This window comes from Perognathus longimembris, chromosome 11 (assembly GCF_023159225.1).
Source record: "Perognathus longimembris pacificus isolate PPM17 chromosome 11, ASM2315922v1, whole genome shotgun sequence".
Taxonomy (NCBI): Eukaryota; Metazoa; Chordata; class Mammalia; order Rodentia; family Heteromyidae; genus Perognathus; species Perognathus longimembris.
Window position 1 is genome coordinate 4731960 of NC_063171.1, and position 20198 is coordinate 4752157.

Below are 20198 nucleotides of genomic sequence, written 5' to 3' on the forward strand. Positions count from 1 at the left end.
TGGTGGTTAACTGGAGGTTAAGAGTCTTTTGGACATTCCTGCTGGGGCTGACTTCACTCCTCAGAGTAATTAGAATTACAGGTGTGAGTCACAGTGTTTATGACTAGAAATATTTTGGAACTAAAATTTTACTTTTATAATGATAAATTCCTTCAGCTCTCATTTCCTTCACTGGCAAGTGACCTATACTTGACAGCACGTAAATTTATGTTATAATTTTAATGTCTGAGAAAAAACACAAACTTCTAGATACAACATCATTGAAACATACTAAGTAACAGTTAACTGTAGTTTACTGTCAAACCCTAAATCAACATTAAAAATAATACAAGGCTATTTATACCCTAAAAACACATTTTAATTAGAATATTAAAAATAATTAAAGTATCAAAATTTCTCATTGTTTAATAGCACTCATTTAGTATTAAGATATTAAATTAGTATCCTAAAACAGCTAGTTTAGTAACTAAACTATATGCACATGTATGCATGTACATTAGATGCCAATGTGTTTGGTTTATCACAATTGTTCTAAATTTTTTTAAATCATGTACTGGCCAATTATATCATCCAAAAGCTATGGACATTTCCTGTCCGTGCTGTCGGTGATTGGTATAATGCTCCTCCCTCCTTGTACAGACTACATTCAAAACAAAGTATTCTTTTACAGGAATCAAATCTGGTCTGGGTAACAATGCTCTATTAATATCCAGTGGCATTAATGCAAAGCCCTAAACTCATGTACCACAGATAAAAGTGGGTGGTGTGACCATGTGACTTACAATGAATCAGGTCAAAACTGCTGGCCAAAGGTAAAGAATTCAGTCTTCCACCGACCTACCTCTTTACTACCATTCACAATTTGGTCACAATAGACTGTGTTAAAGAATAATGTACCTTATGCATTGCTTCAAATCCAACATAACATGCTAATGTCAATAAATTAAAAATGTAAAGCATTTTAATTCAAATCACCAGGCAATTTATGCCTTAAATTAAGTAAAGTATCACTATGGGATTTACATTCAAACTGTCTTTACTTTAAAACAAGCAAAAATTGGGAAGGATATAGAACAATATGTGGCTAGCAGCATCAGGCATGGGAAAACAATGAAAAGCAGCAAGCATAGACATCCATGTGATAATAAAAACTACATTTAGAATACACTTGAGAGATGGCATGCATTGAGAACTTCATGTATTTCTCACAGGAATAGATAGTATTTCTCATTAGGAACATCTTCTTTTCCATTTTTCAGTAAAAGAAGTGCAATTCCAAAGATCATACAACTTTTTATAGAATGGGCAATATTCAACTACATATGCATGGAAAAGAACCCAGGAAAATGGAAAAAAGCAAACAAAAGAGAACAGAGCAGATACATCTGCACTTAGTGAGGCTGTGAGTTTACTGCTTTCTACTGAGACCTTCCCTAAGTGCACACAGCTTGAAGCTTTACTTGCTTGAAATAACAGAGAATAAATGGAGACTAATCACTAGAATTAGAAATTAAGAGTTATTCTTTTAGGGAAAATTTGAATGTTAGCAAGGGTATATCCTGAATGTCAGCAAACTATGAAAATGTAAGGGAAACACAAAGGACCAAATTAAGAGAGCAGTAGCTGGAAGCTACAAAAAACAGAACCATTACCAGCCATTACTGTTTACAGCCTAGTCTAGGTAAGTTGAGTGACTTTTATAAAAAGCAGCAATAATAAAAACCATAAATCTCAGAAAAAAATTTAAATCACTCAAGAAGTCACTAAAACATAGTATCTACATGTCCTGTTTCCAACCCCAAAATTACTAGATATGCAAATAAACAGGAAAATGGAAGCCACACTCTGGGGGATGGGGATGGGGGAAGCAGTTGCTAACTACAGTGGCTCAGATACATTTAGCAAACAAAAGACTTCAAAATACTACTAATCCTAGTTACTCAGAGGTTGAGATCTAACGATTGAAGATTTAGAGGCAGCCCTAGAAGACAAATCTAAGAGATTCTAAACTCCCCAGCAAAAAGCTAGAAGAAGCATAGCTCAAGTGGGAGAACACCAACCTTGAGTAAAAACAAAAAAAAGCAAGCAAGAGTATAAGGGTATAAGGTCCTGAGTTCAAACCCTAGAACTGGCACAAAGTACACCAATCATCAATCAATATAATGAATGTGACAAAAAAAGAAAAACAAAGGTAAATATAATTATCAATGAGGACAAGTTTCCCAATGGAGAAATAAAAGCTGTATTTTAAAAATTCCAGACAGACAGGAATACATTTTTAAAGAGTATATTAATTGAAATGAAAAATTTTCCTAAGATAGAGTTAGCAGAATAGGAAAGGCTGAAGATGGAACCCAGGAAAGATATACACTGTGAAAAACATCCAGTTAGCTGACTTCTTAGCAGACACAATGTAGGCCATAAAACACTATGAAAGGTCATAAAGCACATTGAAAGGGGTGAGAAAGGAAAATTGTCAACCAAAAGGTTTAGATTTAGCAAAACCATCCATCAAAAGTGAAAAAATGCTCATTCAGGTAAACAAAAACAATTTGTTGAGAGATGAACTCCATTACAGGTGCTCAAGGAAGACTAGTAGTACTAAATGGAAAACAGATGGCTAAAGAATGAACACAACAGATACTTTTTTGTGTCATGTGTACATACATATTTTATAATTAAACTTTCTTTTTTTAAAAAAAGAATATGACTTTTGAAAGCAAAAGGTACAATGTACTACGGAGTTTATCATGTATCTGACAATGACAAGTACACTAAAGAAAAATAAAGAGTTTAACAGTCATATATATATATATATATCAACCATATATATACATGTCTTATTTTTGCCAGTCCTGTGTATTGGACTCAGGGCAAGGCTTGGGCATTATTCTTGAGCTTCTCTTTGCTCAAGGCTAGCTGTCTACGACTTGAGCCACAGTACCACTTTCGCCTTTTTCTGAGTAGTTTATTGGAGATAAGAGTCTCATAGGCTCTTCTGCCCAGGCTGATTTTCAACCGCAACACTTAGATCTCAGCCTCCTGAGTGTAAGATTACAGGCATGAGCCACCAGTGCCTGGTTAGAGTCATATATTTTTCAAGAAATCCAATTTCCTCTCTTAGTCATGAATCCTATCACTCAAAAGGTGGAGGCAAGAAGATTAGAAGTTGGAGACCTTGTCTCAATGACATCAAAAAGCTGTTTTCTTAAGTTATACTGTTTTAACAAACAAGTAGCTACCATTCACGTTTGTTCCATAATAGAAGTGATTTGTAAAATAAAACTCCTTATTTCCCAAACTCCAACAAACTATTTCTTTCCACACCTCCCTATCTCAGTAAGTATCGATTCCATTCTAAATAAGAAAATAATCATGGTACTACTCTTTTTATACATTCCTCAACCAAACTATCATCAGTAAATCCCAAGCATTTTACCTCTGAAATACTTTGGCATTTGAATACCTCTCATGCTATAAACCACGCACACGCATGTTTGTGTGTGTGTGCATGCACATGTGTGTGTGCGCACGCGCTGCGGCTTAAACTCTGGGCCTCAGGCTCTCTTAGCTTTTTCAATCAAGGCTGATAGTCCACAGCTTCAGCTATTCCCGAACTTCTGGATGTTTGCTGGTTAACTGGAGATAAGAGTTTTTCACATTTGTCTTTCCTAGGCTGGCTTTGAATCAAGATTCTCAGGTCTTAGCCTATAGTACATAGGATTCCAGGCATGAACCAATGGCACCTGGAACATCCTCTTCTTAATCCTCTTCGTAATGTCCTAGTCTTGTCAATGTGGCTATTAGTGGTATTTTTTTAGTCATAAATCAGATGACAACAAATCTATGCTCAAAAGCCTCCATTATACCACCTGTGTCATTACTTCCCTAAATCCTTAAACCTTTATATTACTATCTTCTGACCTCCTCTCCTCCCATCACTGTCTTTTCACTTCAGCCTTAATGACTCTTGTCTCACAGTCACATCAAGCACATTCCCATCTCAGAGTTTGGATGTCTGCTGTTCCTTAGTCTGGAAACATCTTCCTGGTATTTACATAGAGTGATCCTTTAGTCACTGCTAGTGTCTGCTTCCTTATCAGAAAAATGTTCTCCAACTACTCTAAAAAAGAACCACCGTAGCTGTCTTCATCTAGCCATGTTTTTCTTTATCCTGCTTTTAATTTCTTCACAATACTGACCTTCACATCTGACCTATTTGTTTATTGTCGCCTACAACTAGAATGAAAGCCCTGTAATTGTTTCGTTCACTGCTAAATCCCCTGCAGTTGGAACAGTGCTATCATTGATACTCAGAAAGTATTTGATGAATAACTGAATTCACATTCATCTCACTTCAACATGGAACTTACTTGATTAGCACTTGAGAGTTCCCAAACATATATGAGAAATAGAATTAAAAATCATTGAAAGCAAATCACTAACAAGAAACTCAATTTTAGTTCTGTGCTTGTCTTACAGGACTGTGGATTTGAACATAAATACGCAGAGAAGACATCTGTTATGATTAGCAGTATACAGGTTTCTCCCCCCACACACATTTTACATCTCAAATCTGTCTTTCCTTCTACTTTGATGGTCAGAGGAATGAATTTAGCACACTAGGTAAAATTGCTAGCTCCTGTAAAATAAGACAAATTTGACTTTGTTACATGAAACACTTATTTTTAAGGTACCACCTTTACTCAGTCCTAAAACTACCCCCCCCCCCGATACCTCCCAGGATATGATCCAATTTTATTCCTCCCCAGGATGAACTGAAAAAAAATCAAGGGTTATCCTGAAATGATTACCCAGGTATAAAATGTCTTATCTAAAAATAAGTATCCACAAAGTCAGAGAAACAGCTCAATGTTAGAGGTGGTACCAGGACTGTTGGTAGTGCCTGTAAGAGTTTAAGTGATAGGAACTATTCATCCTGACACTTTCAGTAGACAAATACTTGCTAAGTGCCTAATCTTTATGGTGATTAATGAAACACATGCTCAGATTCTAGTGAAGAGTCAGCCAAACTAAGTAATAACCACATCATTAAAGTATTCTTCCTCCTTTTCTCCTCTGTCACCATTCGACTCTAAGGATCAAACTGAAGGAATAGTGAAACGGGGATAGGGTCTGCCTCTGATATTCTTGCCATCATAAGAGCAGGTATAGGAGAAAGTCAGGAAAATGGGACGGCCAATGTGCTGGCAGTAGTCAGGAAAAAAATTCCAATATGATATCTAATCCTACTACTTTCAGTGGAAGTGGCTATTAAACCAATTTTTCAGTTTCTATAAGGCCTTTTATCATTAGTAAAATATGTAAAATACATACTTTTAGGAATTACATAAAAACATCAACAATTTCAACAAGCCAAGAAAGGTAATATATTTATCTCCTTTACACTTTTCCTCTTTATTGAGAAAGGCAAAAACAGAAAGGCTATGTACAAGGACTTGATGTATCATTGGCCTAAAGCTCTCAAGTCCTGGCCTAAACACAATTGCAAAGCTGTAGGTCTGTGGTAAAGCACTCTCCTAGCAAGCAATGCCCTGTGTTCTATCCCCAGTACTACAATGATGAAAATGTTGTAACTCCAGTATGAGCTAGTATGCATTAACTTTTCTACATGTGATAGTCATAACTTATGAAAAACATCTATTTGGTATTCTCCACGTTTTATTCCAATAGAAGCAGAAATCATTATTTTGACTTTTCTTCCGTATTTTAACAAAATCAATTACTAGTACCTGTTTTAAGAGTTGTTGCTTTTTAATTAGACAGAGTTGCCTTACTACAGAGCCCAAGCAGTCCTGGAACTATGTAGCTTTAGGTTGGCCTCAAACTTGAACACATGATCTTCCTCTTTCCTCAGACTCCATAGTGCTGGGCTTCTAAATATGTGACAAACATCTAGTTCCTGCTGTCTTTAAAGTTCTTTTCTTTCTCCTTTCTGACATTGATCTTAAGGCTGTTTGGCAGCTCGGTCTCTTAATATACCGTTAGTGGTCTCCAAGCCATCTGCAGACTGTTTTCCTACCTTCACACTTCCTAAACTATTTCATCCATAACTGTAACCAACCACACATGATATTTTTTGCAATCTTCCTGCTAAAGACTCTTGGAGGAAGGTATCTTACAAGCTTAAACAAACGATGTTTTCTCTCTACCACTCCAAGACTATTCCTTGTCTAACTTTTCCCAGTTTGGCCAGCAGTCTATTCAGTTTCTCAAGTCCAAAACAAGGAAGTCAGCTTCTCTCACTCCTACATCTTCATCCAACCACTGTCAATCCATCATTATGCCACAAATCCTTATCTCTAGTCTACATCAAGGGGATAGTTTTAGTCTCTTTATTCTCTGTTACCCCAGCAATCCATTCTTCACCCTCACACAAAAAAACCTTCAAAATTTTTCTACTACATTTATAATAAAAATATACTAGTGTCTTTTATGTTCTTTGGACAAGCCCTTCTTCTTCACTTTATTACCATTATGCATGCAGTTCATATGGCCTGGAATATAGTTTCACCCTATCACCAAACTATACGTCTCAACATCAATTAGAATTGAGTCCCATTATACCATCAGTAACAGCTCCTTTTTTATAGCGCTGAAAAAAAGTTTATCACTATGCTGTTTGTCCAAACATTTGGTTAATGTCTCTCTAAGTAATGCATATGTGTTTTACTAATCACTGCATCATTCCACAGTGACATAGCCATGTGACAAGCATCCAAGATCCCTTCCCCCTAAAATATCTGGCAAATAAGAACTCATGAATCTTGGTCCTAGAATGGTTGCATAATACATCAAGATACACCAAAAGATATTCATTCCTCTGTAGTTGAATATTTACACAAAATGCTTTCAAAAGATCATAGTGATGAGCAATGAATGGAATTCAAGTAGAAGAAAGAACAGAGTCCTTTTCCTAACAGGTCCCTAGAACATTTATCACTTTGTTCCCATTCCTAGTACAGATTTAAGACCCATGGTGGGTCTAAAATACTGTAATGATGATCAAATGCCAAAATAAAATGTCACAAGAACTCTAAATACAATAGAGAGCTAGAAATTAGAAGTATTTTATTAATCTCAAAAGGTAAGGAACAACTTTTGAGGATCTAATAAACTCACATTATCTTCCTGCTCCTGTCAGCTCCTCCAACTGTGACATATATTTGCTATATTTGTAGTACTTAACACCATATTTATTTCTTTGATCCACTTGTTAACATTCTAAACACAGTCTTCTGAAGACTGTTGACCTGGGGGACTGCGCCTGGAATCCAGTCCACGTACAGTCCATCTCCAACTAACCAGCAAAAGGCCACTTGAGGCATCGCTCAAGAGGTAGAATGCCAACACATAGGCAAGCCAATGGAGAATAAGGCACTGAGTTCAAATTAAAATGCTGCTCAAATAAGAAAAAAAACAACAAACACCATGTCACTGTATGGTAGAGCTCTTGTGTAAAAAGCACTATAAAAAGCAAAAAATGACAAAGAATTCATTACACTACCTGTTGTACAAATGGAAGTCCCAATTTAACATTCTGTATATGATACTCATTTAACAATGTAACTATGAAAGAAATGTAAAGTTGAAATCCTAAATTTTAACTGTACTTTCTGAAGGGCCAATAAAAGAGCAAAATTAAAACTATACTAGCCATTATTTTCTGGGCACTAAACTACTAAGCGGCTAACAATACAAGTGTTCTGTTATTTAGATGCTCTATGTTGAGTGAAAACACTGAAAACAAAGACACAAATACAACTTGCAGAACTTGGAAGTGCCTTGCTACTGATAAATTTTAAATTAAAATAAAACCTTTCAAGTTCAAGATACTTGATATCCCTCATCTTAAATCTACAGATTATATTGTTATAATCTGATAAACAATTCAAATTTTGTGAAATAAATCTGAAATATACTTGCATAATATTTTCAATAGCAAGAATGCTCCAAGAAAAGGAAAATTACCAACTCCATTCCTACTTTAGTCTACTAAGATTTGGCATTTTTAAAAGGAAAAAAGAATAGATACTAAAAAAATTGCAGAAGTTCAAATCAGTGTTGTAGAAAATGTCTAGCTTCTGATATGATAAAACAATTGAACAAGAGTAGTAGTATTATCTAAAGTAAATGATGTCAAGCCTTTAAATAATCAATAAGCTGTAAGGGTGGAACCTATGCAATTGCTTCAAGCTCTGAATGTTACTTTATCAAATACTGGGACAAGTACAATCTTGTGGGATGACTGTGTGATCAAATAATCACGTACTGATCCAAAGACCAAAGACCAAAGAATCAGGTAGTGATCACATTTAAACTTATCCATACTCGGATCTTTACAATAGATGTGGTACCAACTCTGCAGTCACAAGTTCCATCAATGTAGTTACTACACACTTGTAAAGGCAGAAGTATCCCAGCCCATAAAAAAGTTAAATATTAATCTAGCCTCCAAAGTATCAGAACGGGATGGGAAAGGACAATGGCTCAAGCGGTAAAGCACCTGCCTGGCAAGCCCAAAGCCCTCTGTTCGAACCCCAATATCACCAAAAGAGAAAGTGGAAATCAAATGTATTGACATTATCTCAAAATAATGATTTTTCAACTCTGGTGGCCACTGAAAACAAACTGAAGTAAGTAATGTCTGTGGGGAAGCCTTTGTATTCACAACCTACAATTGTTTGTGTTAATTTCCCAGGTCTTTCTGTACTTTCTCAAGAAAAAGACCTGGGTATGTCTTCTTTAAAGACATTCCTCTATTTTTTTCAACATAGTCTTCTCCATGAAGGTTTATGTTACAAATAAATTACCAGGAATAGCATGTCCTAAGAGTTAAGATTTCTATAATCCTTTTCATATTCAAGATTGCAAAACACTGAGCTTTAATAATTCACAGACCACAGAAACACCAATTAAGATTTTCCTTCTAACACAAACCTTGGCACTCTGGGGATCCTTAATGGGTTTACACACATAAAGCATAGGACACAGATGTTAGGTGTTCCTGTTCCCCACCCTCTCCCAAGAGAGGTCCTCACCTAAGCCTCCTCCCCACTCTGCTCTTCGGTCCCCCAAACACAAGCCTAACGCAGCCGTGGGTGAGACAGACAGCATGGAGGATCTGTAGCTGGGTTGGAAAGGCTGCTAAATGCAGCCTCTCTAGTATCACATAACCAGCCCAGCCCGCTGCAAACTTTAAAGAGATTAAGTTACATTCCACTGCGATTCCACACTCGACAGCTGAATCCCGATGCCAGCGCGTCGTGACCGCTGTCCACTCCTCCTGCCACCTCACCGGGAGAGTCGCGGCCACATCCAGCGGTCAGCACGCCCCAGGAGACGTGGAGGGGGGGACGGGACGGGACAGGACCGACGGGTGGCTGGCGGCTAGCTCACCTTTTCCAGCTCGTCGTGCAGCTCCGCCAGGCTGGGCCGGAGCAGCTTCTCGCCCAGCTGCGCGGCCGTGTGCCGGTAGTGGTCGATGCGGGGCACGGCGTCCATGGTGTTGTGGCCGAAGGTGCGCAGGTAGTACGTGTTGGTGTGCGTGTCGTAGTAGTACTGCTGGTGGTGCCCGCTGCCGCCGCCGCCCGAGTGCAGGCTGCTGCCCTCGCTCAGCACCGTGTCCCCGCCGTTCTGGAAGCTCACGTTGGGCCCGTCGCCGCCGACCCCCGCAGCCTCCGACAGGCTGCCGTCCGCCGACGAGGAGGCGGCCGGGTCCACGAAGTTCACGCGGAAGCGGCCTTTGGCTTCCTCGCTGCCCCTGGCCAGCCCGCTCTCACCCGGGGCTCGCCCCTCCGCGGGGGTCTCCCTGCCCGCCGCCGTCCGCCCGGCGTTCTCGGAAACCGGATCCACTTGGAAGCGGCTCTGGCTTGGCGTGGGCCCTGGGGGTCTGCCCAGCCCGTCCCCAGCCGCCGCGCCCTCGCCGAGGACCCCGCCAACGGCCCGGCCGGCTGCCGCAGCATCCTCCGCCGCCGAGGGCACCGCCGTGCCGGGCAGGTCCACCCTAGCGGTGGCCCCGGGAGGTTCCCCGGTCCCGACTAGCCTCGGGGAGCCGGAGGAGGGCGCCGCGGGCCCCGGCTCCATCGCCACCCGACTCTCGGTGGACCTGCGGAGTCAGACGAACGTTGCGGGCTGTGCGGGTCCGCGCTCCGGACGGCTGTGGCCGCGCACAACACCGCGCCGCGCCGCACGGCCAGGTGAGGCGCAGCGCTCTCTCCTCCTCCGCCTCTGCCGCCGCCGCTCCGCCTGACCGGCTCCGGAGCCTGCGCCGCCGAGCCCCGCGCGATTGCCTTGGAGCTGGGCGGGCCACTGTTTAAAGGCTCGGCGGGGCCGCGGCAGCCGCCGGGCTGCAGCACGCGGGAGGCGGGGCCGCGGCTCCCCGCCCCTATTCCCGCCCACCCGCGCTCCGCAGTGCAAGCGGCGGGCGCACCGCTCCTGCGGCGGCGTTCGGAGCCGGCCGGGTGCCCGCGCGGCCCCACGCGAGGGCGGCAGCACCAGGAGCCGGAGAGGGGGCGCGCGAACAGTGGCCCTTGCGGCCCAGCCCAGCCCAGCCCGCGCGCCTCACGCCTCAGGGAGCAGGCGCGGCCGCACGCCGCCCGCCGTCGCCGGGAAGCTCGCTGCGCCGCCGCCCTCCTCTTCCGTCGCCCTCCAGCTCCCTCCCCCGCCACGTTCTGCGCCGACTCGCCGCCGCCCAGAGACTTGCAGCCCAGGCCGCGGGCGCTACCGTGTCCGTTCGCCGCGGCTCATCCCTCTCGAGGGTGCTTCACGCTGTGTTTCTTTTGGAAGTTCTAAGCGCGCTGTGCTTGGGCTGCGCCGGCGAGATCTCGCGAGACGCTGCAGGGCGACGGGTCGCCTCTCCCCTAGGCGCGGCGCGTGGTACCCGGGGCCTGGCCGGAGCTTGCCAGCGAGTGATGCCGGCGGGGTGGCTGGCCCGGTGGGCGCGTGCGCGGGCGCTTCCGGAGGCATGGGCCTGCTTGAGCGGGGTCCCACGCGGTGACCCCGCCGCGCCCCAGGGACGGAGGGGAGAAAGGGAGAGGCCGGGGGCGCCTATCTGGCCTCCTTGCTGCTGCTCACCCAGGCCTGGCGACTCCATTCACATCTTCAGCGGTAGCGGGTGTGCCCGCGCTGGAGATCACACCCTTATTTTAAAAGCTGACATTGGAAGGTGAGCAGAAGATAGGTTGGGGTCGTTTGAAGAGAGTTTTTAACCTGCACAATAGGGAGCAAAACACGGAGAAGGCATTTCTAATTGTTGGAGCTGTGAGGAATTCCTAGGTTTGAGTCTCTGCAGCTCTAATGTCTCTTCTGCAAAATGGAAGGAAATCCTAATCGTTTCCCAGTCATCCTTAGAGTTAGAATCCACTTTCAACCCACTGTGTTCACTCAAAGCCCTGAACAGTGAACTTCCGTGGTCACTGGTCCTTTATGCACTTACTATATGTATCTTTCTATTTCAGTTATAGGGATAAACTCCATCTTTCACTGACTCATTTGAGCATGATGAAAGAGCCTCAGAGTTTGCAAATACAAAAAGTTTCTGTGACCAAAAGCAACAACTAGGCATTATTTCTAAAAATTAAGATAGCCATGATATCGTTTTTACCTTGACAACTATCTTTTACTTCATTTCATTATCTGCATTTTAAAGATGGAGATAGAACAACTTTTGCACCATGTAACCATAGTAGTTTCTAAAGCTTTTCCTGAGCTTTCCTAAAGGCAGAAAGCCAAACGTAATCTTTAAGCAGTGCATCTTTGTACTAGTGCTGTCCAAGTAGTTGGTTATGTGTGGCTGATGTCTATAATCCTAGTTACTCGGGATACTAAAGTCTCAGGATCAAGATTTGAAGCCAACTGGACAAAACCCATCTCTAACCTGCAGGAAACTATGCACCTCTCTCTCTCTCTCTCTCACACACACACACACACGAAGAATCAAAGGCATTAAGTCAGAGTGGAGATTGGGAACATGATGGACCAGAGGGTATAGGGACCTCGTACTTTGGCATTTCAATCTCAGTGTAATGATACAGTTAGTTCAGGCTTCCACAACAAAATACCACAGAGTAGATGCATTAACAGGCTTTTGTCTTCATTCTGGAGGCTGCAAGGTCTGAAATCAGTGCCAATATTGTCAGATTCAGGGAAGACTCTTTTTGGCTTACAGACAGCTTCCATGTGGCCTTGGTACTAGAGAAGAAATTTAAATTAATACTCAAAAGGCTGGATTGAAATCAGATTAAAACCAAAATAAAACATTATGAACAGCAACAAGTTCCTCTCTTTTAAAAAATGTTAGTTTACAAGAATTGAGAGACATAAAGGAGCCATAGACATTTGCCTTTTTTGAGATGTTACATAGCTTTTACAGCAAAATGAGGTAGAACTGAAAGATGTGGCCAACAGAAAGGAAGTCCTAAAAATATCCATGGTCCCCATGTTTTGGGTAGGCCAAGATCACATCTTCATTTTTTATTGTTGTTTATATATTTTTTTGGCAGGACTGGGGTTTACCACAGCTTCTGGTTTGCTAGGCTGTTACTCTATCACTTGAGCCACATTTCCAGCTCAGATTTCTGCTGATTATTTTGGAGTCAGAGTCTAATGGACTTTTCTATCTGGTCTAATGTGAAACCATGATCCTGCAGATCTCAGCCTCTTGAGTAGGTGAGATTAGAGATGTAAGCCGCCAGTGCCAGACATTTCTGGCTATTTTTGATACAGGGTCTCAGGGACTTTTCTGCCTGGGCTGGCTTCCAATTGAAGCACAATCTTTTATTCCTGTTTTGTGTATTGGGAGTAAGAAATGCTTACTTTATTTTTAAATATTTTTCCAGCTATTATCTTGCTATAGTGAAGTAAATCCTTGCTGAACTTGTATCCTATGAGACACTTATTTTTTTGGTAAGACACCTTGTGATGTTTTGCATGTGTGAATATCAAGTACCTGTGATTTGTGCATGGAAACTGGGAGGCTGAGAGAATACCCTCACCACTCACCTGGTGAGATTATCAATATTGGGACATCACAATTTATTCTATACCATTTGGCAAATCTTTGGAGGAAGTCTGTAGAAGTATGGCATCTAACATGTATAGTTATATGCCACATACTGTTTCAGGAAGGCAGCCCTGTAAAATCATAATGAACCTGAAAAAATTCCTAATCCCTCTTGTTACTTTTTCTATGTTTAGACACGCATATTATTACATGACACAGTATTCAGCTTACTTGATGTGCAGATTGTTGTTAGAACTATACACTATGCTATAAAGCCCAAGTTTCTATTAGTCTATACCATATAGGTGTTTGTAGGATTTTACCATCAATCACCCATAGAAATTACCTTTGTTGTAAGGTATCACCATGAGTAGGAGACACATGTCTGTAAATGGTCCATGTCTCTACCCCATTGTAAATGGGCAAGTAAGTGACAGAAAGAGTCAAAATGGATTAAGAGGTGTTGGAACAATCCAGAGAATATTGGTTTGGCTTAGACCACAATGTAACAATGGAAAGAGGAATAAGTGGTTGAATTCTGGGTAAGCAATAGAATTTACTGATGTCTGTGGAATGTGAAAGAAATCTAAGGGCTTATTCAGCCTGACTAACTGGAAAAATGGTGCTGCTGTTTTCTGAGATGGAGAAGGTGAAAAGAGTGTATTTTAGGGCTGGAGATATGATTTAAGTGGTAGAGCACTTGCTAGCAAGTGTGCAACTCATGAATTTAAACACCAGTACTAACACACACACACACTAAAATAATTGTTTGCAGAAAAGGAAATATCTGGGTAGGGTGCATAACCAGAGCTCATTCTGAGAAGTCTTTGAGAGGAAAAACACAAATAAGTGTATAGGAAAAGAAAATGGCAGTTACTCATATGAACCTATAATTGAAAACAGTTCTAGGAGGGAACATGCTACAATGAGAATGTGAAATAGTGGCCAGACATAGGAAGGAAGTGACTTGACTATTCAGCAGCAGCCTGAAGGACTCCTAAGGAGCTTGAAGTCAGTTTGTTAAACAGGTAGTAGTTAAAAGATCTTTCTTCTAAAACCATAAAACATTAATGGGAATGAGGGAGGAGGTAACAAACAGTACAAGAAATGTACCCAAGGCTTAACATATGAAACTGTAACCTCTCTGTACATCACTTTGACAATAAATAACAAAAAAACATTAATGGGCACATAGGGAGAGACAATCAGATTAACCTTAAATTCTAATTATAAGTATGGACAGAAGAATGGAGATGTGAACCAGAGAATGCAGAACACAATTTCATTAGTCATAAATGATGGCAGTAATTAACATTTCTAGAGGGTTTATGTCCTGGACATCAGGGTAAATGCTTCATATCAGACAGAGTCTTACACAATTCTACCAGAAAAGCTATGTAGAAAAGCACAGGATCACTTCCTGTTTGCAGATGAAAAACTTGGGAAGGTAAAAGAAGGAAGTGATTCCAACATTTGGTGACTGCAGACTTAGAACAAGTAGAAGGAGTAGCGTAAACAATGAAAAGAACATCAAATAAAGGCACTTATCTGAGAAACATAGTAAGATGAATTGAGTATATATCCAATGTAGTAACGCATTAGCCAACAAAATGGGCCAGCCTTCCAGGAGAAATACTCAATGTAGGCATGAGATTTGCAGAAGCACTGCAGACAGTATCCTTTAGTTATTGCCAGCACTCAACATAACTAACAGATTTCCCAACTTTTCCTAAATACCAACCTTTGACAATACATGTGTCAATGACCTTAGCAGTGTGTATTGGATATACATAGATTTTAGTAAGAGAAAAGAATTATGTTGTTATTCCAAACCTCTCATCACACAGATGCTGAAAGGAAGTATAAATTGTGTTAGATCTGCAACTTCTTGTGTCTGTATTATTAGAGTATATAAGGTGTGAAACTACGGAGAACCTTTAAAATTAGTTCATTCTTTCCACCCCTTGCTGAGACAGGGACATGATATGTAACAGGCTGTCTTGGCTGATATGTAACAGGCTGTCACAGTCCTTTAGTCTCAGTGCTGGCATTACCAGCTCATGCTACCACACCATTTTTCTTGTTGTTTTGTTTTGTTTTCTTTACAGTGGGATTTAGTTGGACATGCTGTGCTGACATTTTACCTGATTGTGGTTTTTGAACTTTTACTAGCTGGTGTCCAGTACACACATTTCCCTTGAGAAAGAAAGTGATTACCCTATCATGGAAAAAAAAGAAAATACTTACCCTAGAGAAGCTTGCTTGTGCTTTAAATGTTGTGGTATTGTCTTCTTACCTAAGTCCCAATCACATTCTTCTTTCATTAAAAATATTACAAGATTTTAAAAGTCATAGTACTGTAAAACCAAAGCTTTAGTAAAGCTCTTTCAATATAATATTCAAAATCATATTTATAAGTGTCTTTCAAAAATTAAGCCCATGTTTTAAAAAAAATTAAACATTTTGTTTTGTTTATCTAAATTGTAAGTTTTATGACAAATGGGTTTAAAATAAACATGGTCTCTCTCCTCTTTTCCTAATTTCTCCCTACACATGTGTTTGTCAGAAAGCTAGAAAAAGAAATCTCTTCCAACTTAAATTCTGTATTTGGAAAGTTATTTTCTCTTCTGTACCAAATTATTTTGGTTCTAACACTACAGAATGAACAGTTACAAGTTCGAAGCATAAAATTATCAAATAATAATATATGAAATAAGTACCTTTACATAATAGCTCAGTGGTTCTAACCATGGACTGTGTTACCATAGTGCCTCCAGTTGGGGCTCTGCTTCATTACTACTAGTAATGTGACTCCAGGCTGACAAGATTTCGGTGCCTCAATTTCTTCATCTGAAATGGAAGACAATTGCCCTGTAGAGTTGGGAGGATTCATGGAATTGTTATTCGTAAGATTCTTGGAATAGTGTCTGACACATGACAAAACTGACTCTTTGTATATGTCAAGTAAGTATTTTAAACACTTAATGTTTAATGTAGAAAAGAAATAGTGATAGGCAAGCTTTTGGGGGTGTGGTACTGGGGTTTAAAATGAGGACTTTGAGCTTGCTATGCAGGTGTGCAGGTGCTTTATCACCACTTGAGCCATGCCTGCAGTCCTCTACTCTAGGTTATTTTTCAGATAGAAGTATTCATTTTTGCCTGACTCTAGTATTCTACCACAGTCCTTCTACCTAAGGCCTTCCCCATAGCAGCTGGGATGACAGGCAAGCACCACCACCCTCTGTTCTTTTGTTGAGATGGGTCTCTTTGATTTTTTGCTTAGGCTAACCTAAACTACCATCCTCCTAATGACCTCCTGAATAATATCGATTACAGGTTTGAGCTATATCCCACAGTGAGAACAAAAACATTTTTTGTCTTCTATTATTTTCCATAAGATCAATCCATTTTTCAGTTTTAAAAAATGTAAGTATAATTCATATTATTTTTGCAGTTGTTCTAAGATATATGGAATTCAAAAGCCATACATATAGAAAGTATCTCTCTTTATATTTTGCTTGTGGATAAAGTCCAGGGCTTCAGAAAAGTGAAGGAACTACTCTACCACTATGCTATACCCCACCCTTTGGAAAGGATCTTCAATGGTTGCGTAGCAAGCCATTGTTTTATTATTTTTTAAAATGATTTTGTTTAATGATTTTTTTTGGCCAGTCCTGAGGCTTGAACTCAAGGCCTGAGCACTGCCCCTGCCTTCTTCTTGCTCAAGGCTAGCACTCTGCCAACTTGAGCCATAGGGCCACTTCTGGCCTTTTCTATACATGTGGTGCTGAGGAATCGATCCTAGGGCTTCATGTATACGAAGCAAACACTCTTGCCACTAGGCCATATTCTGAGCTCCACGAGCCACTGTTTTTTTTTGTTTTGTTTTTTTTTTTGGCCAGTCCTGGGCCTTGGACTCAGGGACTGAGTATTGTCCCTGGCTTCTTCCCGCTCAAGGCTAGCAAGTCTGCCACCTGAGCCACAGCGCCCCTTCTGGCCGTTTTCCATATAAGTGGTGCTGGGGAATTGAACCTAGGTCTTCATGTATGGGAGGCAAGCTCTCTTGCCACTAGGCCATATTCCCAGCCCCAACGAGCCACTGTTTTAAAGAACAGTTGAAGAGTTCTTATTATTCCTTGGCACTTTAAAAAGATGATTTTTTTTTCATTAGTAACACATTCTAATGATTACAGGTTTTAGAGCAAAAACATTGATTATGTAATAGGCATTCAAGTATTTAGAAACAAGACATACTTCCTTTTTTTTTTTTTTGGCCAGTCCTGGGCCTTGGACTCAGGGCCTGAGCACTGTCCCTGGCTTCTTCCCGCTCAAGGCTAGCACTCTGCCACTTGAGCCACAGCGCCGCTTCTGGCCGTTTTCTGTATATGTGGTGCTGGGGAATCGAACCTAGGGCCTCGTGTATCCGAGGCAGGCACTCTTGCCACTAGGCTATATCCCCAGCCCACATACTTCCTAATGACAAAAAAAATTACTCTTGGGGCTGGAGATATGGCCTAGTGGCAAGAGTGCTTGTCTCGTATACACGAGACCCTGGGTTCAATTTCCCAGCACCACATATGCAGAAAATGGCCAGAAGTGGCACTGTGGCTCAAGTGGCAGAGTACTAGCCTTGAACAAGAAGAAGCCATGGACAGTGCTCAGGCCCTGAGTCCAAGCCCCAGGACTGGCCAAAAAATAAAAGGAAAAAATATTACTCTTAGAACAATTGAAATTGTTTCTTGTCTGGTCATTCAGAGAGTATGGCACCCATAAAGTATAAGGTAATCTTCAATCCTGGTTTCTCAAATTCTTTCCTCTTACATAACATTTATGATGCCCAGGGGCTAAGTATGTAATTATTCTTATTATTTTGTTTGAGCCTCTTCCAAGTCTTATAAAGGTGAGAGGAGTTTTATAATTTAAGTAATTGTAAAAATAATTTTTGGTCTGCAAGGTTGGAGATGTAGCTCAGTGGTAAAGCACTCGCCCAGGGTTTAAGTCCCAGAAAAGAAAATAAATTGGCAACAAAAATATTTTTGTAATTTAAAGATCTTAGTTAAAAGTCTACCTCAAAGACAATATTGATTGACAGAATTGTATAAATGCATAAAAATAGCATAATGAAATTTCCCTTTTGTATAGCCAATGTATGCTAATAAGTCATGAAAAAAATCTTAACTCAAGCTGGGTATGGGGTATACCCCATGTAGACATGTATACCCCATGGTATACATGTCTATAATCTCAGAAAGATGAAAGATACATGCACAAAGATATCAATATAATGCTGGATGGTGGGACATAACTGTAATCTCAGAACAAGGAGGCAGAGGCAGGAAGATTGAAAATTCTAGGCTAGCCTGGACTATATAACAAGAAATACCCTCAAAAGTACATAAATAAAAGTTCACTCTACTGCAAGAAATTTCAAAAGTATAATATTCTAGAAAAAATCTATCAATAATCTCATAGTAATTAAGCAGTTATTATTTGCATTTTTCTAGTTATAGAAAAGCACAGGTACAATACAGAAGATATTAAGATAAAGAGAAGTAACACAATGCCAGCACCTCAAAGTAACATGTACCTTTTATTTTTCATATTATAAACAATTTATGTCTTGTAGTTTTTAAAAGTACCAAAAACATGAACGTCTTTCCAGTTATAACAATAACACTTTCTTTTCAATTGCATGATTGATAATTAACACATTAAGATTTATTATACTTCACTAAATCTATCACTTCTTTTTTAACATTTCATTTCTTTACAGATAATATCAAACTGCTGTGCTGATTATCTTGGGGGATTTTGCTTGCTTGATTTTTGTTGGTGGTGGGCATCGTCATTGGACTTGAACTCTGGGCCTGGGCCCTGTCCCTGAGTTCTTTAGCTCAAGGCTAGCTCAAGGCTATCCACAGTGCCATTTCCTGTTTTCTGCTGGTTAACTGAAAATAAGAATCTCATGGGCTTTTCTGCCTGGACTGGCTTCAAACCTTAATCCTCAGATCTCAGCCTCTTGAGTAGCTAAGGATTGTAGGTGTGAGCCTACAGTGCCCAGCTTGCATGTTTGATTTTTATTTCTTTATTTGATTTGTTTGCAGCAATGGGACTTGAAATCAGAGCCTCATGCTTACTAGGAGGGTATTCTACCACCTGAGATACACCTCCATCCTTGTTAACTGTTTTGAGACTAAGTCTTATTACATAGCCCAAGTGAATCTCAAATTCAAGATTCTCTTCCCTCAGTTTTCATGCTCTGGGATTATAGACATGCATCATCATTCCAGCTCCACCTTGACTGTGTGCATTTATCTTTCATCTTTTTTGAGACCAGATTTTGGGCTGTTGTCCAAGCTGGTTGTGTCCAAGCTGGTTGTGAACTCCTGAGCTGAAGTGATCCTCCTGCCTTAGCCTCTTGAGTCCTAAGACTGCTGGCATATACTACTCAGAGTTCTTATATCCCTCTTCCAAATTGTTTTTTTCCCAATAAACTCCAAGAAGTAAAATTGCAGGAGATGTATATTTTAAAACATGACATACATTGTAAAATTGATTTTCAAAAACAGTACCTGAGTTTTCCTTGAATTTAAGAGCCTGTCTTCTACCCTTACATAATTTGAATAATATCATTCTTGGTCTTGGTCAATGTGACTAACAAAACTTAATGTGTAGATGTTATACTGCTAGTGAGAGTATAATTTAAAAAGTTTCTTAGATCACTAAAGTGGTACACACCTGTAGTGCCAGCTACTTAGAAGGCAGAAGGTTAAGATGGGAAGATAGCAACTCTAAGAGTTTATGGAAAACACAGTGAGAACCTGACTCCAAGAAAAGGTTTAGTAATCATTTATATGTTTTCTGCATATCCTGCTGAGTTATATAATAGATATTTGCCATATCCCAGAAGTCTGGTTTTTATTTTGTCTTAGTAAGAATATAAAAGTATTTTTGTTTTGCTGATGAAGTAGGAAATTACTTCTTTGTTTACAGTTTGTAGGTACAAAATTATGGGCCATTCCTGCCTCAGCTACAGGGTCAGCACATGAGTAACTAAATGTGCCAGTTTGGCTCACTTCAGTGTTTTAAACATCAGGGGGTGAAGGTAAGGTATGATGCAATGACTGGGTAATGTAAGAAAATAAGTCAGTCATTGGAACTGTTAGCTCTTTAT

General features: G+C 40.5%; 1 protein-coding gene and 1 long non-coding RNA gene across 2 annotated transcripts in view; one reads left to right on the forward strand and one right to left on the reverse strand.

Moving 5' to 3' along the window:
* Nucleotides 1–10288, reverse strand: part of Slc12a2 (solute carrier family 12 member 2) — an 83147-nt gene extending 72859 nt beyond the window's left edge. The window contains exon 1 of the mRNA XM_048357905.1: nucleotides 9421–10288. Coding sequence (XP_048213862.1) covers nucleotides 9421–10107 — 687 coding nt within the window. The 5' untranslated portion in view covers nucleotides 10108–10288. The remainder of the gene's footprint in view (nucleotides 1–9420) is intronic.
* An 845-nt stretch (nucleotides 10289–11133) lies between these two features.
* Nucleotides 11134–19862, forward strand: LOC125359990. The gene is made up of 3 exons (XR_007212632.1): nucleotides 11134–11188; nucleotides 12861–12927; nucleotides 19743–19862. It is a non-coding gene; the product is annotated as an uncharacterized LOC125359990 (long non-coding RNA).
* Nucleotides 19863–20198: the final 336 nt, after the last annotated feature.